Source organism: Rhamphochromis longiceps, linkage group LG3, assembly GCF_057381845.1.
Source record: "Rhamphochromis longiceps isolate RC_006_pf linkage group LG3, R_longiceps_female_GT1.1, whole genome shotgun sequence".
Lineage (NCBI taxonomy): Eukaryota > Metazoa > Chordata > Actinopteri > Cichliformes > Cichlidae > Rhamphochromis > Rhamphochromis longiceps.
Window position 1 is genome coordinate 14255873 of NC_140559.1, and position 22928 is coordinate 14278800.

At 41.8% G+C, this 22928-nt stretch overlaps 2 protein-coding genes and 1 long non-coding RNA gene across 4 annotated transcripts in view; 2 read left to right on the plus strand and 1 right to left on the minus strand.

Moving 5' to 3' along the window:
* LOC146673017 (uncharacterized) overlaps positions 1 to 22928 on the minus strand; it is a 406340-nt gene that overhangs the window by 236930 nt on the left and 146482 nt on the right. The window lies entirely within an intron of this gene.
* The window catches only part of LOC146673023 (NACHT, LRR and PYD domains-containing protein 3-like), a 505210-nt gene that overhangs the window by 48912 nt on the left and 433370 nt on the right, over positions 1 to 22928 (plus strand). The window lies entirely within an intron of this gene.
* Positions 1800 to 22372, plus strand: LOC146673025 (ribonuclease inhibitor-like). Its single transcript, XM_085401643.1, has 6 exons — positions 1800 to 1912; positions 3322 to 3498; positions 16276 to 16449; positions 18308 to 18481; positions 20368 to 20536; positions 21102 to 22372. The coding sequence occupies exons 1-6, from the start codon at positions 1827 to 1829 to the stop codon at positions 21270 to 21272; spliced, it is 951 nt and encodes a 316-aa protein (XP_085257769.1). The 5' UTR covers positions 1800 to 1826; the 3' UTR covers positions 21273 to 22372.

Here is a 22928-nt window from a genome sequence, read left to right on the forward strand (position 1 = left end):
GTCCATTTTCTGTTATGGATAAAAAGTGTCTTTTTTTGTTTCAAAATAGCTGATAACTATTCGCTGAGAGCTGCCAACATCTGCGAACAAATATGATTCTATAAAGTGGTTCTATATAGTGTGTAAATGTTAATATAGAGCGTTATTAAATTTATTGCTAATGCAATCATATGGCACACTGACCTCTGAGGAAATTTTAAATGGCACTCGCCATCAGAAAGGTTGCCTACCCCTGGTCTACACTCTCCCCGTTGTCCCCCAGGGTGTTAGAGATGATAGGACAGATTAGGGCTGTGCGATATAACGAAATATACCGGATGACGATATAAAAACGTCTATCGTTTCCTATCACGCTATCGTTTGTTTCATGGTGTCGTAAAATAAACTGTTTACAGCAATATTTTTTTCATCGTTTTGATGGTCACTGTAGTGGCTATATTAATTTTTTAAAGTTCTCTCTTTCTCTTATATTTTATATAACCACACTATGGACGGACAAGCACCTGTTTTTACGTGTTGTCTTTAGCAGCAATGATGGTAAAACCATCACGTGGCTCCGCTGTCCGCTTGTTTGTTTTCCACGTAAACCTTTCACAATAAAGCTCAAGATCCTGTTGAGACTTTTCAAAATAAACTGAATCACGGGAAAGAGTATGCAGTGTTTATGGATGAGAAGCAAAAAAGAGCCGTCAGGTGCTAAAAAATAAACCTTAGACTCAAACTTTGAAAGAAAATGGTGGCCGTTACAACTTATGTCTAAAAATGTATAGTTTCATGCATCGGAGAAAACACTCGACTCCAGGTAAAGGACACTCAGCTGGAAACACTTCACGCAAGGTGAGTTACCCGAGATTCACAGAATTTACAGAAAATGTTACATTTTTATGATTTATATCGTTGTCAGGACGATAAATGTCTTATATCGGGATATGAGATTTTGGTCATATCGCACAGCCCTAGGAAAGATGTTGTTAGTTATATGTATAGTTTATTTGGCAATACTGAAGCTTAAATAATTCTACGCTACCATTCTCTTTTTTTTTTTGCCAAATCTCCGGCGTCTGACGTCACCTACAACATGGGTCGCTTAACTTTTCCCGTCACTTACCTCTGTACTTTCACTTTTGATAGTTTTTTATGACTGTTGTTTTGGGTTTCCCAGGGTTTAGTTGTGTTCCCTCTGTTTGGTGTATCCCCTTAGTGTAGTAGGTCTCTGAGTCTGTGTCATTACGTGTATGTGTTTCCATTTTTACTTTGAAGGTCTCCGTCTTATGTCAGTGTGTTCCGTTTACATTTCCCCTGCCTCATTTGTATACTTTGGTCTTTAAATGTGCCATACAAATAAATATGATATGATATTACATAGGCAAACTTAATTATTACATCTGAGAACAATGTGGATAAACAAGTGCTCATGGAGACTTATTTTATAAATCTGGATAATAGTCTAGATCAGATCTCACTGACAGACTGGACATTATGGAACCCTTAATGTGACGCCATCTTCCCTCCTTATCTGCAGATTAAAACTAAACAAAGATAGTTATTAAAAGTCTGCAGGTCTGCGAGAGAATGAATCATTGTGTCTTGTCAAACACAGTAAGAAGCTGAAGCACAGACGCGAAGAGTAGATGTTCATCAGATTATGATGTCACTCTTTTTGTCTTCATACATTCATACTGTGTTTATGATGCAGATTTTCTTCTTTTATAATAACACATTTTATTTTCTATAATCAAAGACAGACTAGTTCGGAATTCTCAGAAACTCACTGTGACGTTATCGCCCCATCTCTGTCCAGCCCCTCCCATCTAACAGACCTGGACATGAGCGGAAACACCCTGCAGGATTCAGCAGTGAAGCTTCTGTGTGCTGGACTGGAGAATCCAAACTGTCGACTGGAAACTCTAAGGTGATTTCACTAATTGCAGCTCTTATCTTTATTTATATTTCATATCTTTGATTGAATTCTTTAGTTCATAATTGTTCGGGAAATGTCTGAAGACATATGTGAAGAATTTTGAGTGCTTAAAGTCTTTCCAAATGACTGAACAACAGTTTTTCCTTTCGACTTCAAAAAGAAGTCACAGACTTGAGCAGGGTTTATTTAAAGGCTGACAGTGGAGTGGTGATAGGGAGATGTTTGACAATCAGTACATTCACATTACAGCTGATGAAAGAATCTGTGTATATGATTAAACAGCTGATTGCTCACAGCTTGTGCACTGTTGGATCACGAGATGTTCATTTGGCTGAAATCTGTAAGTCATGATGCAGCCTCAGAATGGACCGAGTTCCCCAGATCACTGCAGCATCCTTAGCATGGAGGTTTCTTCCTCAGTCTTGGAGCCCCTAAAGGGTCCATCCACACCACCAGAGTCTTCTCCCTCGCCTTTCTCTTTGTCCTTGTACTTCAGTGGCTGTGCTGTGTCTGTTTGTGCAGTGTTGCTCTCCCATGGAAGTGCTTATGCCCCTGCCTTGAATAAGGTGCTGGTCTTTCTTCAGGTGGAAAAGCATCCTTCACTGACCAAATGAACAAAGGTCTAGAGCAGGGGTCCCCAATCCCAGTCCACGAGGGCCGGTGTCCCTGCAGGTTTTAGGTGTCCTTGATCCATCACAGCTGATTTAAATGGATAAATTACCTTCTCAACATGTCTTGAAATTCTCCAGAGGCCTGGTAATGAACTAATCATGTGATTCAGGTGTGATGACCCAGGGTGAGATCTAAAACCTGCAGGGACACCGGCCCTCGTGGACTGGGATTGGGGACCCCTGCTCTAGAGTTTGATCCCTTCTAGTATGACAGGAAACATGCTGATTAGAGTTTCAAACTGTCTTTGCAAGCAGAAATTTCTCAAATGAGCCAGTATACCTAAGCGGTATAAGCAATCACCCCACACCAGTATTTAAAGGCTATACTGAGTCCTGAGTGTTGTTGTTGTTGCTTTTAGTGTGCGTTTGCGAGCTGCAAAGCTGCAGCCATTTGTATGTAGCAGCAACTGTAATAATAAAAGTTTGCTGGAAAGCATGCGTACATGGTCCAGTCTATCGTGCATCTATTACTCAAACTTGTAGTGAAGAGAAGTTGATCATCAGTGACACTGTCTTTAAAATACTCCTGTTAGAAATGTACAAGTTTAATATGAAAAATTATTTTCCCTTGTGTTATTTTCAAGCTGCTTCCTGTTGGCTGTTTGGAGTTTCCATTTTCTAAACTATAACATTTTGAACGTTCTTCAGCTCTGGACTGATTATGAAACACTGAATGACTTCAAGCACAGACTTTGTCTAATAAACTTAAAACTTTAATTATTTACACAGATTGGTGAGCTGTGGTCTATCAGAGATCAGCTGTGATTATCTGGCAGCAGCACTAAAGTCCAACCCCTCCCATCTGAGAGAGCTGGACCTGAGGTTGAACAACAAGCTGCAGGATTCAAGAGTGAAGCAGCTGTGTGGTTTTCTGGAGAGTCCAGGATGTGGACTTGAAATTCTGAGGTCAGTCTCCATGTTTTAGTTGTGGTGAGATGAATATTATGTGAAAGTTGTGCTTACACTAAACTGCAGACATAAGACTGATATTATACTGATCTACACTGAGGAGCTTCATGGTAAAGTTGGTTTTCTTCTTCTCTGAGTTAGTCCATTGACTATAGCAGAAAAATGTTCACATTTCAAGCACTTATACTCAATGCATGGCCGCGGCCCTCCACAGGGCGCCAACCGGCCTGCCGAGCTTTCCTAATTCAGAAAGAGGGGACCCTGACTAACTGTGTACCGTTCTTCCTCACAGTTCTAGGTATCAGACACAACAATGAATAATCCACAGTGGACTTTCTTTAGCAGGTCAAAGGTCACGACACACAGCAATCTGTGAAAGTGAAAGAGATTGGAGCAGGAATCATTGCACATTTGCAAACTGACACTGCTGCATGGCATGCTGGGCAATAGTAATGTTAAACTGGGACTTGTCTCTGCTGAAGTTTGTGTTGATCATTATAAATTGGAGATAAGGAGCTAATTAATGTGCAATCAAAATTTGTCCGGGAGTTGGGTTTCCTTCTATCCACCTCAGTGTGTTGAGGAAGCTGCCACCACTGCTCTGTGAAATAAATAAAGTTATCATTGGATTCCAAGGTTGTTCAACATCAGCAGGTTAACCTTAAGCAGATGGTTCAGCATGTCTCAGGGTAATTGTGTGATCACAGTCCACTACCTCTAGCTGGTATGTTATTCACCGAATTGTTACGACCCCCTCTGCTAGGCGACAGGAGGAAAATAACATACACAAGACCCACAGGAAAACTGAGTAAAGTTAAAGGTTTTATTGCAAACTTTAAACAGAAACCCGACAGGGTTGTTCAGCAGACCATTGGGCAAACAATTAACAAAAGGAAAAAAAAGTCAAGATTAAAAGCTAAGGGTTAACTTGGGCAGACCGGCATCACAAAGCTCTACTAAAACCAAGTTCAACAGTATACCGAGTTTAACAGACAAAATGCAAAACTGCAAACAGGTTTAGCAAACAAAGTTCAAAAGCAAGGCAGAAGAGGAGGACACTGCATGTTCACTTCTGAGCAGCAGTCCCAGTAGTGCTGCTTCTTCTTCTTCTTCCTCCAGTTTAACAGCAGCTTGCATCCATCGAAGATGCATTACTGCCACCCTCTGGTGTTACTTAGCCAGTCAACCACCTTTTCAAACGTGACTCCCCCCCCCCATACCCATATCATTCTCCTGTGGTTACCATACCTTCTGCAGTTAATAAATACATGTTCAATTGTTTACATAACACCACACCAATTACATATCCCCATTAACCCTTTAGAGCCGGTCGGAGCAGACACGCTCCATTTTGCGTAACTATTTTTAAATCCCGGTAGCACTGCAACCACGTAAGCTAGCGCAATAATTTTTTTTGCATATGAAACCGGAGGAGTTGTACTTACATCTTATGCCATCAGCTTGTCCTAGGTCACAGTTTCCTTCCACATACAGTGGGGCAAAAAAGTATTTAGTCAGTCACCGATTGTGCAAGTTCCCCACTTAAAATGATGACAGAGGTCAGTAATTTGCACCAGAGGTACACTTCAACTGTGAGAGACAGAATGTGAAAAAAAAATCCATGAATTCACATGGTAGGATTTGTAAAGAATTTATTTGTAAATCAGGGTGGAAAATAAGTATTTGGTCACCTCAAACAAGGAAAATCTCTGGCTCTCACAGACCTGTAACGTCTTCTGTAAGACGCTTTTCTGTCCCCCACTCGTTACCTGTATGAATGGCACCTGTTTGAACTCATCACCTGTCCACAGCCTCAAACAGTCAGACTCCAAACTCCGCCATGGCCAAGACCAAAGAGCTTTCGAAGGACACCAGGAAAAGTATTGTAGACCTGCACCAGACTGGGAAGAGTGAATCTACAATAGGCAAGCAGCTTGGTGTGAAAAAATCAACTGTGGGAGCAATCATCAGAAAATGGAAGACATACAAGACCACTGATAATCTCCCTCGATCTGGGGCTCCACGCAAGATCTCATCCCGTGGGGTCAAAATGATCATGAGAACGGTGAGCAAAGATCCCAGAACCACACGGGGGGACCTGGTGAATGACCTGCAGAGAGCTGGGACCAAAGTAACAAAGGTCACCATCAGTAACACACTACAACGGCAGGGAATCAAATCCCGCAGTGCCAGACGTGTTCCGCTGCTGAAGCCAATGCAAGAAGCATTTGAAAGTCCTGGAGTGGCCTAGCCAGTCTCCAGACCTCAACCCCATAGAAAATCTGTGGCGGGAGTTGGAAGTCCGTGTTGCTCGGCGACAGCCCCAAAACATCACTGCTCTCGAGAAGATCTGCATGGAGGAATGGGCCAAAATACCAGCTACTGTGTGTGCAAACCTGGTAAAGACCTATAGTAAACGTTTGACCTCTGTTATTGCCAACAAAGGTTATGTTACAAAGTATTGAGTTGTATTTTTGTTATTGACCAAATACTTATTTTCCACCCTGATTTACGAATAAATTCTTTACAAATCCTACCATGTGAATTCATGGATTTTTTTTCACATTCTGTCTCTCACAGTTGAAGTGTACCTCTGGTGCAAATTACTGACCTCTGTCATCATTTTAGGTGGGGGAACTTGCACAATCGGTGGCTGACTAAATACTTTTTTGCCCCACTGTATTACTGGAACATCTAGAGAGCTGGGCCGGACTCTCTGGTACAGCACTCGACTGGTTCAAGTCCTACCTTAAGAACAGGAACGTCTATGTGTCAATTAGCCAATTTTCATCACAAAATATAGAAATCACATGCGGGGTTCCCCAGGGTTCCATCCTAGGGCCCCTCTTATTTAGCATTTACATGCTCCCGTTAAGCCAGATTATAACCACCAATAATATTATGCACCATTATGTAGACGATACTTAACTTTATATCTCAATGTCACCAGGTCATGTTGAACCTATCCAAACTCTTAATAAATGCATTGAGCAAATTAATTACTGGATGTCTCATAATTTCCTTCAACTGAACAATAACAAAACTGAAGTACTTATCTTTGGACCCAAAAAAGGTCGATTAAATATCAGTAATCAGCTCAAACTGGTCCAACTAGAAACTACCGACCAGGCCAGAAATTTAGGTGTTATAATGGACTCAGACCTGAACCTCCAGGGCCACATAAAAGTTATAACAAAGTCAGCCTTCTATCACCTGAGGAACATTTCTAGGACTAAAGGACTTATGACACAAGGAGACCTAGAAAAACTCATGCATGCATTTATCTCTAGCTGCCTTGATTACTGTAACACAGTTTTACCCAAAAAATCAATTAGACAACTGCAGCTGATTCAGAATGCTGCTGCTCGTTTTCTCACTAGAACCAAGAAAATAGAGCACATTACTCTAGTTTTACAGTCATTACACTGGCTCCCTGTAGCTCAGAGAATAGACTTTAAAGTGCTTTTATTAGTTTATAAATCCTTGAATGGGTTAGCACCAGAGTGCATTAGGATTCTGCTATCATGGTACAAACCATCCAGATCAGTTAGGTCCTCCAGATCTCCTCTATCAACCGTCCCTAGAACCAGAACTAAACATGGAGATGCAGCTTTTAGTTTCTATGCTCCTCACATCTGGAATACACTATCAGGAGAATGCAAAGCTGCAGAGACACTGAACTCTTTTAAGTCTAAAATTAAAACTTACTTATTTAGACTTGCTTATGAGTAACTGATCCTATTATGGCTCTCTATTTGCGAATGCTTTCTTGTAAATGTTTTCTTGTATTTTACTTTTATAGTGTTTTGTTTTATCTTTTATGTTTTATCTTAATCATGTAAAGCACCTTGAATTGCCTTGTGCTGAAAGTGTGCTATAAAAAAAATTGCCTTACCTTGCCTTGCCTTCCCTTAAGACAGGAAAAAAGTAGTAAACATGATTTAAATTCCTATATTATAGACTGAATTATGGATCAACTTGTGTAATGAGGGGTCTCCAGATGTGACACAGACTGTGGACAGAGAGATCACTGACAGCAGTAATACCTCAGATATATTCCATCAGGGCCAAATTAGCAGCACAGAGGGAGTGTGGATCGGCCCTGATCTCAGTACTGCTGAAATTAACATCCAGGTTAAAGATGACATGAAAGTTTGGGGTCTCTGGATCAATGGGAAATACTGCTGTGAGTCAAACAGGTCCAAGAAGGAAAGTGAAGGGAAAGACGAAGTCTGGAGATGAGCGAACAAAAACCCTGATTGCGAAGCTGGTGTGAAGATTGTTCAAAGTCACACTGTGCCCAGACTACATTCTTATCAGCTGTTTCATGTGTTTGAGTGAATCTGTGACTGAACTGTAATAGTGTTCAAAAGTAAATGTGAGGAGGAAATAAATGAAAACAAAGTGTGATTAATGATGAAGAATGAGAAGAAGCTGAGACTCAGCTGTCATGCTGCTAATGTTTCTCAGGACCAGCTGTACATGTTGCATTTACAATAAAGAAACTGGAAATCTGTGTGGAGCTGAGCCAGGGGATTTCTGAGGATCAGCAATAATCTCATGCAGCATAAACTCAACCATGCTTTAATATGTGTTGATATAGATGTGACTGGATCATATTCTGACTTTAGATATCCAAATATGGTTGACTTTAAACAACAGGATTATCTTGCTGATTAAAGTCCTTTAAGATGGCGCAGGTGAGGTCGGCTGCCGTGCTGGATGCTCTGCCCCAACTTTTTCACTTTTTTTCTTTTTTCGTCACTTTTTGCTATATCTGCCATAATTTTGCATGGGCATCATGCAAAACACACAAATTCGCTACAGTAGAGACACCCTGGTTTCTATTGGTCTACAATACACAAACATTCCACCATGGAGATCCTGAGAGAGAACAAAGGACGCAACCCTAAGCAACGGCCTCGAGGGAAACGAGCCGCCATCAGGAACAGGCTACGGGCTCACGCACACCGCGCACCCATGCCCAGTATCCTGCTAGCCAATGTTCAATCCATCGAGAACAAGCTTGATGACCTCAGAGCCAGAATTAAGTTCCAGGGAGACATTCGGGACTGCAACCTCCTCTGCTTCACCGAGACTTGGCTGAACCCAGCAATACCAGACCACGCCGTGCAGCCGGCGGGGTTCTTTTCGGTTTACCACATGGACAGGACAATGGAGTCGGGGAATTCAATTCAATTCAGTTCAATTTTATTTATATAGCGCCAAATCACAACAAAAGTCGCCTCAAGGCGCTTCATAGATACAGAGAAAAACCCAACAATCATATGACCCCCTATGAGCAAGCACTTTGGCGACAGTGGGAAGGAAAAACTCCCTTTTAACAGGAAGAAACCTCCGGCAGAACCAGGCTCAGGGAGGGGCGGCCATCTGCTGCGACCGGTTGGGGTGAGAGAAGGAAGACAGGATAAAGACATGCTGTGGAAGAGAGACAGAGGTTAATAACAAGTATGATTCAATGCAGAGAGGTCTATTAATACATACGGAGTGAGAAAGGTGGCTGGAAAAGAAAAACTCAATGCATCATGGGAATCCCCCGGCAGCCTACATCTATTGCAGCATAACTAAGGGAGGATTCAGGGTCACCTGGTCCAGCCCTAACTATATGCTTTAGCAAAAAGGAAAGTTTGAAGCCTAATCTTAAAAGTAGAGATAGTGTCTGTCTCCCGAATCCAAACTGGAAGCTGGTTCCACAGAAGAGGGGCCTGAAAACTGAAGGCTCTGCCTCCCATTCTACTTTTAAATACTCTAGGAACAACAAGTAGGCCTGCAGAGCGAGAGCGAAGTGCTCTAATAGGGTGATATGGTACTACAAGGTCATTAAGATAAGATGGGGCCTGATTATTTAAGACCTTGTATGTGAGGAGCAGGATTTTGAATTCAATTCTGGATTTAACAGGAAGCCAATGAAGGGAAGCCAAAACAGGAGAAATCTGCTCTCTCTTTCTAGTCCCTGTCAGGACTCTTGCTGCAGCATTTTGGATTAGCTGAAGGCTTTTCGGTGAGTTTTTTGGACATCCTGATAATAATGAATTACAGTAGTCCAGCCTGGAAGTAATAAATGCATGAACTAGTTTTTCAGCGTCACTCTGAGACAGGATATTTCTAATTTTAGAGATGTTGCGCAAATGGAAGAAAGCAGTCTTACATATTTGTTTAATATGTGCGTTGAAGGACATGTCCTGGTCAAAAATGACTCCAAGGTTCCTCACCGCGTTACTGGAGGCCAAGGTAATGCCATCCAGAGTAAGAATCTGGTTAGATACCATATTTCTAAGATTTTCAGGGCCGAGTACAATAACCTCAGTTTTATCTGAATTAAGAAGCAGAAAGTTAGCGGCCATCCAGGTCTTTATGTCTTTAAGACATTCCTGCAGTTTAACTAATTGGTGTGTGTTATCTGGCTTCATGGACAGATAGAGCTGCGTGTCATCTGCATAGCAGTGAAAATGTATGCTATGTCTTCTAATGATACTGCCTAAGGGAAGCATGTATAATGTAAACAGAATTGGTCCTAGCACTGAACCCTGTGGAACTCCATAATTAACCTCAGTGTGTGAAGAGGACTCTCCATTTACATGCACAAATTGGAGTCTATTAGATAGATATGATACAAACCACTGCAGCGCAGTACCTGTAATACCTACAGCATGTTCTAATCGCTCTAATAGGATATTATGGTCAACAGTATCGAACGCTGCACTGAGGTCTAGCAGGACAAGCACAGAGATGAGTCCACTGTCAGAGGCCATAAGAAGATCATTTGTAACCTTCTAACCTTCACCAAAGCTGTTTCTGTGCTGTGATGAGCTCTGAAACCTGACTGAAACTCTTCAAATAAACCATTCCTCTGCAGATGATCTGTTAGCTGTTTGACAACTACTCTTTCAAGGATGTTTGATATGAAAGGAAGGTTGGAGATTGGCCTATAATTAGCTAAGACTGCTGGGTCTAGAGATGGCTTTTTGAGTAAAGGTTTAACTACAGCCAGCTTGAAGGCCTGTGGTACATAGCCGATTATTAGAGATAGGTTGATCATATTTAAGATTGAAGAATTAATTAATGGCATGACTTCTTTGAGCAGTTTTGTAGGAATGGGGTCTAAAAGACACGTTGATGGTTTGGAGGAAGTAATTATTGAAGTTAACTCAGAAAGATCAATTGGAGAAAAAGAGTCTAACTTAACATCAGTGGTACTAAGAGTAGCTGTAGATAATATTACATCTGTGGGATGATTACTGGTAATTTTTTCTCTAATGATAAAAATTTTATTTGTGAAGAAGTTCATGAAGTCATTACTAGTTAACGTTAAAGGGATGGTTGGCTCAAAAGAGCTCTGACTGTTTGTCAGCCTGGCTACAGAGCTGAAGAGAAACCTGGAGTTGTTCTTATTTTCTTCAATCAGTGATGAATAGTAAGATGTTCTGGCTTTGCGGAGGGCTTTCTTATAAAGCAGCAAACTATTTCTCCAGGCTAAATGATGATCCTCTAGATTTGTGACACGCCATTTCCTCTCCAGATTACGAGTCATCTGCTTTAGGGTACGTGTTTGAGAATTATACCACGGAGTCAGGTACTTCTGATTTGAGGCCTTAGTTTTCACAGGAGCTACAGTATCCAGAGTTGTACGTAGTGAGGAGGTGAAATTATTAACAAGAAAATCGACCTCTGTTGGGGTAGCGTTCAGATAGCTGCTCTGCTCTGTGTTGGTACAGGGCATTGGAGATGATAACAGTGGGTGAATTCTATTCTTAAACTTAGTTACAGCACTTTCAGAAAGACATCTACTTTGATAAAGTCTACTCTTCACCGCTGTGTAATCAATTATTGTAAAAGTAAATGTTATCAGGAAATGATCAGACAGGAGAGGGTTTTCAGGAAACACTGTTAAATGTTCAGTTTCTATGCCATATGTTAAAACAAGATCTAGAGTGTGATTAAAGTGGTGGGTGGGTTCTTTTACATGTTGAGAGAAACCAATTGAGTCTAATAACAGATTAAATGCCATGTTGAGGCTGTCATTTTTAGCATCTACATGGATGTTAAAATCACCCACAATAATTATTTTATCTGAGCTGAGAACTAAATTAGATATAAAGTCTGAGAAATCAGAGAGAAACTCTGTGTAAGGCCCAGGTGGACGATAGATGATAACAAGTAAGACTGGTTTCTGAGTTTTACAGCTGGGGTGGACGAGGCTAAGCATCAGGCTTTCAAATGAATTAAAAGTCTGTCTTGGTCTTTCATTAATTAATAGGCTGGTGTGAAAAATTGCTGCCACACCGCCCCCTCGGCCTGTGCTTCGAGATTTCTGGTAGTTAGAATGGCTCGGGGGTGTTGATTCATTTAAACTAACATAATCATCCTACTGCAACCAGGTTTCTGTAAGGCAGAGTAAATCAATTTGTTGATCAATTATTAAGTCATGTACTAACAGAGACTTGGAGGAGAGAGACCTAATATTTAATAATCCACATTTCACTGTTTTACTCTTTGGTTCAGATGTGGATACTGTACTGTCTGTGAATACTGTACTGTTCTTTCTTTGTAATTGTTTATGTTTAAGTTGTTTGTTGCTGGTTTTTAGTTTGTTTTTTGTCTTTTTGGAAGCTGACACAGTCTCTATGGAGATGGGTTTTTGGTTCTAGTGAAACTTATATAATCTACAGCACGCCAAAGTTAAATAGCATGGCTGTCTACCATCATTACCTACTTCAAGTTATGTTAGTGGGAGGCGTTCAGTGTCCAGATGACTCGTGTAAAGGATAAGTAACGGTCATGCAGGAGGAGAGAAGCTGCAGAGAGGCGTGTAAGACTGCAACTCTGCTTCCTGGTCCCAACTCTGGATAGTCATATTTTGGGGGGTTTAATAAATTTGTCCATATTTCTAGAAATGAGAGCTGCTCCATCCAAAGTGGGATGGATGCCGTCTCTCCTAACAAGACCAGGTTTCCTCCAGAAGGTTTGCCAATTATCTATGAAGCCCACATCATTTCTGGGACACCACTCAGACAGCCAGCAATTTAAGGAGAACATGCGGCTAAACATGTCACTCCTGGTCTGATTGGGGAGGGGACCAGAGAAAACTACAGAGTCCGACATTGTTTTGGCAAAGTTGCACACCGATTCAATATTGATTTTAGTGACCTCCGATTGGCGTAACCGGGTGTCATTACTGCCGACGTGAATTATGATTTTACTGAATTTACGTTTACCCTTAGCCAGCAGTTTTAAATTTCCTTCAATGTCGCCTGCTCTGGCCCCTGGAAGACAATTGACTATGGTTGCCGGTGTCTCTAGCTTCACATGTCTGAGAACAGAATCGCCAATTACCAGAGTTTGACCCTCGGCGGGTGTGTCGCCGAGTGGGGAAAAACGGTTAGACACATGAACGGGTTGGTGGTGTACCTGGGGCTTCTGTTTAGGACTATGCTTCCTCCTCACCATGACCCAGCCTCCCTGTTTCCCCAGCTGCTTGGGACCTGCCGGGGAACAGCTAGCGGGCCTACGCTATCTTCGGCTGCACCAGCTACAGGGGCCTGGCTAGCTACGGGTGAATGAAGGGTGCGAAGCCGAGTCTCCAATTCAGTAATCCTGGCCTCCAGCGCTGCAAATATGCTACATTTGTTACAGATATCATTACTGCTAAAGGAGGCCGAGGAGTAACTAAACATCTGACACAATGAGCAAGAAAGTGCAGGAGGGACAGGTGAAGTAGCCATGGTGCTAATGAGTCGGCTACGAGCTAAGCTAAGCTAGCAAGACAGTACAGAGACAGTGAGTGAATACTTTGGCTATAAATTAGGTAGTGAGTACACAGAAAGTGTGCTTCGGATGAAGCACGTGAAGATTATACTATGAAAGAAGAATGTATTTAAAAGTTGTTAATTAAATTGCTAGCGAACACCAAGTGACAGCGCCACCAAGAGTGCACCAATGAGGGAAGAAAAGAGGTGGTGGAGTGTGTTTGATGGTGAACAACAGATGGTGCGACAGCACAAACATCTCCCCACTCACACGCTCTTGCTCGCCAATCTGGAACTTTTGATCGTTAAATGTGGCCCTTTCTATCTCCCTCGGGAATTCACTGCGGTCATTGCCTGCACTGTTTACATTCCGCCTCACGCGGACTCGGACACTGCCTTATGTGAGCTGCATGAGGTTCTCACACATCAACAAACACTTCAACAAGATGCCGCACTCATTGTTATGGGAGATTTTAACAGAGTAAATCTCAAACGGACATTTCACAACCTTCACCAGCACATCAACTGCCCCACCCGGGGCACTAGGACATTAGACCACTGCACCCCATTCAAGAACTGTTACAAGGCTCAGCACCTGCCGGCATTTGGAAAATCTGACCATGCCGCCATCTTCCTCATGCCTGCTTACAAACAAAGGTTAAAGCAGCAACCACCAATCAGGAGGGAGGTCGCTCGCTGGACGGACCAATCAGTGACCGCGCTGCAGGACGCACTGGATGACGCAGACTGGGACATGTTTCGGCGCAGCTCTGATGACATCAACATGTTTACAGAAGCGGTTATGGGATTCATCGGGAAACCACCAGAAAGATCTATCATCAGAACTTTTCCCAACCAGAAGCCGTGGGTGGATAAAAACATCCGCGACGCTCTGAGATCACGCACCGCTGCCTACAATGAAGGGCTCGTCTCCGGTAATATGGGCCTATACAAGGCTGAGTCTTACAACGTGCGCAGTGCAGTCAGAAAGGGAAAGCGGAGCTACGGGGAAAAACTAGAGTCACAGCTACGACAGTGCGACTCTAGGAGCCTGTGGAAAGGACTGCGGACTATAACGGACTATAAAAGACCAGCTTCTTCAATGATGAATGCAGATGCTTCACTGGCTGATGAGCTGAACACGTTTTATGCTCGCTTCGACGCCGCAGTAATTAAAACAACAAACAGCTGCACGCGCTCGGAGTACACCAGTGAAGAAAATGCATTCGTCATCACAGAGCATGCCGTGAGGAACACCTTCAGGAGGGTGAACACCAGGAAGGCAGCAGGACCTGATGCAATCCCTGACGGGGTCCTGAGAGCCTTCGCTGACCAGCTAGCACCGGTGTTCACGGAGATCTTCAACCTGTCCCTGGCCCAAGCTGTGGTTCCCACGTGCTTCAAACAGTCCATCATTGTCCCTGTTCCAAAGAAACAACAGCCCGCTTGCCACAATGACTACCGTCCAGTAGCACTGACTTCAATTGTAATGAAGTGTTTTGAAAGACTGATGAGAGATCACATCACTTCTTCACTTCCTGCTACCATCGACTCACTTCAGTTTGCTTACCGGACTAATCGTTCCACAGACGATGCCATATCTCACCTGCTCCACACATCCCTGAGTCACCTGGACACTGGCAGAGGGAAATATGTTAGGATGCTGTTCGTGGACTACAGTTCAGCATTCAACACAATAATTCCCTCTAAGCTTTTCACCAAGTTGATGGATCTAGGACTCAGCTCATCACTGTGTCAGTGGATCCTCAACTTCCTCACAGACAGACCCCAATCAGTGAGGGTGGGAAAACAAGTCTCCCCCTCCATCTCACTCAGCACTGGAGTGCCTCAGGGCTGTGTTTTAAGTACCTGTGTTCTAGTAACATTGTGAGGAACCTTGGAGTCATCTTTATACAGGATATGTCCTTCAATGCACATATTAAACACATATGTAAGACTGCTTTCTTCCATTTGCACAATATCTCTGAAATTCAAAATATCCTGTCTCAGAGTGACATAGTGATGCACAAATCATGAACGAATCATTCACTGCTCGAGAATCACTTTACTGACTCATGACAAGCCCAACTGACTCACTGACTCATCCCTGTTGCTGTTAGCAAACTAATTCCATTAGTAGAAATATATCTACCTTATAATTAAAATTTTGGGGAAAATACCAACAGCCAGTTTTTTAACAAAAACATTTCTGCCCTGAACTGGAAGAAAAAACCCTGTGCACACATCAAGACAATAGCTGCTTTCTCTGCTAACATGCTCACAGCACATTTTAGCTACTCACCCCCTCCCTCCTGTGCTGAATCATAGCATAAACGAATCACTTATTATTACTTATTTTTCCTAGAGTAAAAGTAGAATGGGAGGCAGAGCCTCCAGTTTTCAGAGCTCTCATCTATTGAATCAGCTTCCAGTTTGATACAGGAGACGGACATTATATCTACTTTTAAGATTAGGCATTTTGCAAAAGCATTTAAATTAGGGTTGGATTAGGTGACCCTTAATCTTCCCTTAGTTATGCTGCACTAGGTGTGGGCTGCTGGGAGATTCCCATGATGCACTGTTTCGTCTTCAGTCACCTTTCTCTCTCACAATTTGTTAATAGACCTCTCTGCAGGGAATCATACTTGTTATTATTTCTGTGGCTCTCTTCCACCACATGTCTTTTGTCCTGTCTTCCTTCTTTTACACCAGCTGGTCACGGTAGATGGCCGCCCCTCCCTGAGCCTGGTTCTGCTGGAGATTTCTAGCTGTTAAAATGGAGTTTTTCCTTCCTGCTGGCATCAAAGTACTTGCTCATAGGGGGTCATACGACTGTTTTTCTGTTTATGTATTATTTTAGGGTCTACCTTACAATATAAAGTGTTTTAAGCTGACTGTTTTTGTGATTTGGCACTTAATAAATACGATTGAATAAACTGAATTATGAAACACTGAATGATTCCAAGCACTTTTTCTAATTAACTTACAGCCTTCATTCTTTATACAGATTGGGGAGTTGTGGTTTGTCAAATATCAGCTGTGATTATCTGGCAGCAGCACTGAAGTCCAACCCCTCCCATCTGAGAGAGCTTGACCTGAGTAACAACAGCCTGCAAGATTCAGGAGTGGAACAGCTTTGTGATTTTCTGGAGAGTCCAGGATGTGGACTTGAAATTCTGAGGTCAGTCTCCATGTTTTAGTTGTGGTGAGATGAATATGTTGTGAAAGTTGTGCTGACACTGAACTGCAGACATAAGGCTGATATTATACTGATTCACACTGAGGATCTTCATGGTAAAGACTCCTCTGGTTTAGTCCATTGACTGTAGCAGAAAAATGTTCACATTACAACCCTTAAAAGAAGAAGAAAAATTTTCCACTGATAATTAGCTGTAAAACTCTACTACTCTCCATTCCACCTTAATATTTGGTGGAATGGCACTGACACTGAAATAAAAACCAAAATGGCCATTTGCTTTACAAACAGCAGTCCAACATAAAACATACACACATCATACAAAACACAGTCCGACATCCAAATCTCCAACACTGCCAGCATGAATCATGGGTAAAGGAAAGGAGTAACACTCTGATATTCAGGGTTAGAATGACTTTCATAAACCAAACTGTGAAGATCAAAGCTGCATTCGATAGCTTATATGAATGAATGAGTGGACAAAAGTGGACAGAGATCATTTTCCCAACCTACAACCTTCTTTTTTCTTTCTTTGAAATTCCTAGGTGTTATGGTCCTGGGTCGGTGACCCAGTGTTTTTGTTTTTTGTACTTTTACTTTTGATTTCATCATGGATTGTGACTATTGTGTTTTGGTTTCTTTCCTAGTTTTTCTAGCTCCCTAGTTTTGTGGTACTTCCTGAGTTCAGATTTTTAGGTTTTGTTATTTGGTTTCCGAGTGTAAATTCTGTGCTCCCTCTGTTCTGTGTCTTCCTTGCCTGTGTATCCTTTCTAGTGTAGTCAGGTCTCTGTGTAAAGCCAGCGTCTCTGAGACTGCGTCTTCACGTATGTTTTGAGTTTCCTGTTTTATTGTGAAAGTCTGTGTCTTATGTCAAGGTGTTCAGATTGCATTTCCTCTGTCTCGTCTTGTCAATCAGAATCAGCTGTGCCTCCCTCCTGTGTGTCATTTCCTCGTTCCCATCAGTGTATTTTTAGTGTGTGTTCTCTCATGTTTGTCACTAGTCCGTCTGTGTTTCTTCCCTGCGCTTTCTACCGGAGTCTTCCGTTCAGGTTCGTTTTGTTAGTCATTCCGAGTTTAGGTCACCTTTAGGTTTTGTTTTACTTGCTGTATTTCTGTTTGTGCCACCAGAGTGTAAATAAAGCTCGCTCACATCCAAGCCAGCGTCTGGTTCCCCTCTCACTCTCACCACACATCTGCCACCATCACATTCATCTTTTGTCCTTGTTCTGCATCCCCATCATGGACTTCACTCCTTTCCAAGCCAGCCTCGAGTGTCCTTTAATAAGCTCCTCCTCTGCTTACTTTATCTCTCTTTGAACAAGTTTATATGTCTCAGTCTTTTTCTTATCTCCCTCATAACAAGAAAGCTTCTTCTGACTGAGAACATGTTTGAGTGCTTTACTAGTCACTGGGGAAAACTGTTCCTGTTTTCAAAGTAATCCTCATTTTTCCCGTGTGCTCAGTTTGAGCTCTCTTCAGTACTGTGATCTGATAGATCCAGAGGGGCCATCACATTTAAAAGCTCCACTAACGGAGCCACAACACATCCAATACTTAGTTTGTCATGTTGAACAAACTGGAAGAAATGATTCAAGGACTTAGTCACAGAACAGAGATTAAGATCTCCAAAATAAAACTGGCTGCATCAGGGCATGTAGTTAGTCTGAAAATTCTGCATAGTTTCCTGTTTGAACCGACTTCATGTTGGCTTCAGCTCTTTGGAGTTTCCATTTCCTAAACGTCTACATTCTGAACCTTCTCAGCTCTGAACAGATTATGAAACATTGAACGATTTCAAGCACACACTTGTCTAATAAACGTGTATCTTTAATTCTTTATACAGATTGTGGCGCTGTGGTTTGTCAGAGATCAGCTGTGATTATCTGGCAGCATCGCTGAAGTCCAACCCCTCCTATCTGAGAGAGCTGGACCTGAGTAACAACAACATGCAGAATTCAGGAGTGAAGAAGCTGTGTGGTTTTCTGGAGAGTCTAGAATGTGGACTTGGAACTCTGAGGTCAGTCACCATGTTTTAGTTGTTCTGAGATGAATGTGACGTAAAAGTTTTGCTGACTGCAGACATAAGGCTGATATTATATTGATTCACAATGAGGATCTTCTGTTCTGCTTTCTACTTCTTTGGGTTAGTCCATTGACTGTAGCAGAAGCATGTTCACATTCCAAGCAGTGATACTTAATGTATGGCCCGCGGCCCTCCACAAGGTCCCAACTGGGCTACCGAGCTTTCCTAATTTAGATTAACCCTTTGAATCCGGTGGGAGTGGGCACGCTCTTTTTTGCGTAACTATTTTTAAATCCCGGTAGCACTGCAACCGCACAAGCTAGCGCAATAATTGTTTTTGCATATGAAACCAGAGGAGTTGTACTTACATCTTATGCCATCAGCTTGTCCTAAGTCACGGTTTCCTTCCACATAAAACTTTGCAAAAATTGCATAAAAAGTGCTTGCAGGAACAAAAACATAATATTCCAGAAACACGCTTTGCCGATCTGATCAGCTGTTCGTAACACTTTCCACATTGAAACAGACGTCAGCGCGAATGATCGCATGTCCACCATTTCCTGCCCGAAACCGGAAGTGACGTCATTTTCGCAGAAAATGTAGTTTTTTACTTGTAGGCCTCAAGAGCATATACTGGTGTTTTTAGAAGTCATGTTTGACTTTATGCTTTTCTGAATAGTTTCTGGGATGCTTAGAACTCGAATTGCACTGCTGGAAATAGTTTATTTGCTGTTTTCTTTGCAAATTTGCATCATAGGATTGTTTTTCGTTTTTCCTGCAGTATATAAAATGGTGTATCTTAAAAATAAAACTATGAAGACACTCAAAATAAATTTCCTGTTATAAACTATTTTTTGCAACTTTTTTGTATTTAAAGTTTTGAGAGATAAACCTCTTAAATTTCTCGAAGTAGAAATATATGTAAAAAAACAAAAATTGATTTTCAATTTTTTTGTAGTTTATTGCACTTTTTTGCAATTAATGTAGTTACTATGCACTTAATGCATACATATTATTAAAATATGGGCTATAACAGTTGTATTGATGTATAGCAACTTGAAATGCTCCCAAAAATGGCTCCACAGCATGTAAAAATATAAAGTAAGCTCTGGCGGACTTGGTTCTATGGTAGGTCTTAAAGGGTTAACTGGGTACTGTTCTTCCTCACAGTTCTAAGTATCAGACACAACAATGAATATTCCGCAGTTTACTTTCTTACGCAGGTCAAAAGCCATGGCACACAACAATTTAGAATAGAATAAATAATAGAATAAAATTAGGTATTGCACCGTGGTGGTGGTGTTGTGTAGTCTGTTAATGGAGTGCATGTGAGAGTTCAGAGTGGTTGTGGCTTTTGGGAAGAAACTATTTTTGAATCTGTCTATGTGCTCATGCATCTGTAGCCAGGTTGAATAGGTCAGAACCAGGTTGGGAGCTATCCTAGATGATGTTTGTAGCTCTGCTGAGGAAGTGGGAGGAATAGATGTCCAACAGGAAGGAGAGAGAACAGCCAATGGTCTTCTGTGGTGTCTTGACTACTCTGTAAAGCCTCTCCCTGTCTGCCATGATGCGCTTCCTGAGGACTCTCAGCCAACTTTACAACTTTTAAAAGCGAAGCCTTGTGATTCCTTCAATAAAAAACACTATTTTTTTTAAGTCTTTTTATGATAAATGCACAACTTGAATGTGAAAAATTACGAGTTTTTTCTCATGATGTGTTTATTTGAAGCTGCTTCCTGTTGGCTTCAGCTGTTTGCAATTTCCATTTTCTAAGCTTCTACATTCTGAACGTTCTTCAGCTCTGAACAGATTATGAAACATTGAATCATTCCAAGAACGCACTTTGTCTAATAAGCGTACATCTTTCATTCTTTATACAGATTGAAGGACTGTGGTTTGTCAGAGATCAGCTGTGGTTATCTGGTAGCAGCGCTGAAGTCCAACTCTTCCCATCTGAGAGAGCTGGACATGAGTGGAAACTACAACCTGCAGGAACCAGATGTGAAGCAGCTGTGTGAGCTTAAGGAGAGTCCAGACTGCAGACTGGAGGTGCTGTGGTCAGTAGAGTGTTGGATTGAGTTTGTGGTGCTGTCAGCAGTATTGTACTAAACAGTCAGCATGAAACAAAGATCCAGTGTTTCCTGTAAAGCTGCAGCTTCTCAGTGAAGCTGTGAGAGGAAAATGGTGACAAGCTTCAGGATTGGACACAAACACTTCCTGTTTCTGCCTGACCTTCCTACCTCTATGGTCACTTTATAGTAACGGCTCACATGCTCTGATCAAACACTGTCAACAGCCAATCAGCTCTCTGAAAAAAGCAGCATGCAGACCAATGACTGCATTCATTTCCAAGTTTAAAGCAGTGACGAACACAATCTGTAGGTGAGGAAGAATTTAGTTAGACCAGTTGTTTGGACGGAATTCCTTCAGTGAATAGCAGGAACCATTACATCTGGATTGTTGGGATTGTTTTGGGGTTTCCTAAAGAGCTCAGAGTGGACAGACCGAGGTTATTCTAATGAATGAAAGTCCAAACTAAGACTAGGAGTGAAAAACCTTTTCATGAACTTAAACACTTGTTTATATCCTCTGCTCTTCCTTCTTCTCTCTGCAGGTGGAGGTCATGGTAAACAGGATGGTGTGTGTGCTGAGAGAGGATGAGCTGTGTCCTAGTGATCTATTGAAGTTGAAGCAGCAGTGTAGAGACGCTCTGACTGGGCCATGTTACTGTGAGGTGGAGAGGAGAGGAAAGCTTCATCCAGCAGTGACTAACAGAGGAATGTAAAGAAGTGCAGATGATTGTCAGTGCTGCAGACTGATGTGTGTATCTTTTTTGTGGTGAATTTCCGCAAAATGGTTGGCTCGCCGTCTGTCACGACCATAATCTCATCCAAAATTTTCTGAAATATTTTGACCCTTACGAGCTTCAGCAACGAAGCAAAAATCACCTAATGCAACACACGTATTTAAGTCCTGGACCAAATTCCATGCGGCATGTTGACTCCTATAACAAACTGAAGCCTTTTGGAATCTGTATAAATGGAGCCATTGATGGCTTTTTGAGAGTTTTGATTTGGCTTCATGCCTATTCAACAAACAGTGATGCCAAAATCAACACACATGCACACACACGATGACTGATTAAAAGAATATAAACATGGTTACATAACCCAATGCCATTCAGACACGTAAACAATATGAGCTGCTTGTCCAAAAAACATCCAGAAAAGCAGTCATTGTCTTTTAGTTCCTGGAGATGATTTTTCCAGTGCTGAGCATGATGTTGTCTCAGAGAGGCTAACCAGCCTTCAATACACTGATTCTGATTGCTGGACCCAGTAATAAGAATTACAGAGAAAGAGAGACACAGAGCGAGAAAAAAAAGTTTGCTTTAACACCCACCATGCACATAAACCATGCTCATTATCATTGTGTTCAGGATGTGAAAAAATGTATATTTCATGCATGCATATTAGGCAGTATAAAATCATAATGCCTAAAACAATTCATGTTCAACAATTGCTTTAAATTTTCCACAATATCATGCATCTACCACTGTTCTTGTTGTTGAGTATTTTTGATAAACTCCTCAACAGTCTTTGTGGATGTTCATGTTTTACAAACTGTCTGTGAGAAGCTGGAGACATTTCTGCTCCACATCCACTGAGCAGCTGCTCACTTTTGTTTTAGCCCAGGAGCCCACATACAGAGGTCCTAAGGACACCAACACAGACATTTAAAAAAAAAAAAAAAAGACGTTGACCAGTGTTACAAAATAAACCTTTAGTGGACCAAAATTGGAAGTCCAAAATGAACTTTTAAAAGATGTTACTCCGACGTGACTTTGCACAGTCCGAGTGACATGTAAACATAATGATGTATCAATTGCAGAACACTCATATGAGGTCCGATGTCACATACACACTCCTAACTAACAAAGCTCTATGAGACTGATTTATGACTTATGCTGGGCGTCAGCACGTCAAAATTTTCCAAACTACTGATGTCTGTTGTCTTTTTGGTGGCTCCATAATCTGCCTCCAACGGCCATGCACGCTTGTGAAGTTCCTAAAATCACCTCCGATCTAGATCTTTGTCTTTTCAACAGCTCAAATCACATAATGAGGCAGTGACATCATTTCAAAGAAACAAGGCCTCATTTGTCTTTGGTCTATGGGTCTCTTTGGGCCTCAACACAGGCTTCATTTGGACATGCCCCCTGTGCTCAACACAGAAGATACATTTCATCATTACATTAATGCCACATGGAAAGCATTAGCTGCAGTTAATATAATATACTATGATGTATGTGGTTTGTACTTGTGAATCCAGGTAGTTGTGGTATTGCATGTGTTGGATGCACATTTGCTTTTACTGGCTTGGAACCAGCTGTAAAAATGCATCATGTTGACTTTGCTCTTAACTGGTCTTATCATTAAGA

Excerpts from the sequence above, each read along its gene's own strand:
- LOC146673025 (XM_085401643.1), top strand. The coding sequence starts at position 1,827 with ATGAGCGGAAACACCCTGCAGGATTCAGCAGTGAAGCTTCTGTGTGCT. Across the intron at positions 18,482-20,367 it reads TGTGGACTTGGAACTCTGAG|ATTGAAGGACTGTGGTTTGT; the intron begins GTCAGTCACCAT and ends TTCTTTATACAG. Across the intron at positions 20,537-21,101 it reads GTCCAGACTGCAGACTGGAG|GTGGAGGTCATGGTAAACAG; the intron begins GTGCTGTGGTCA and ends TTCTCTCTGCAG.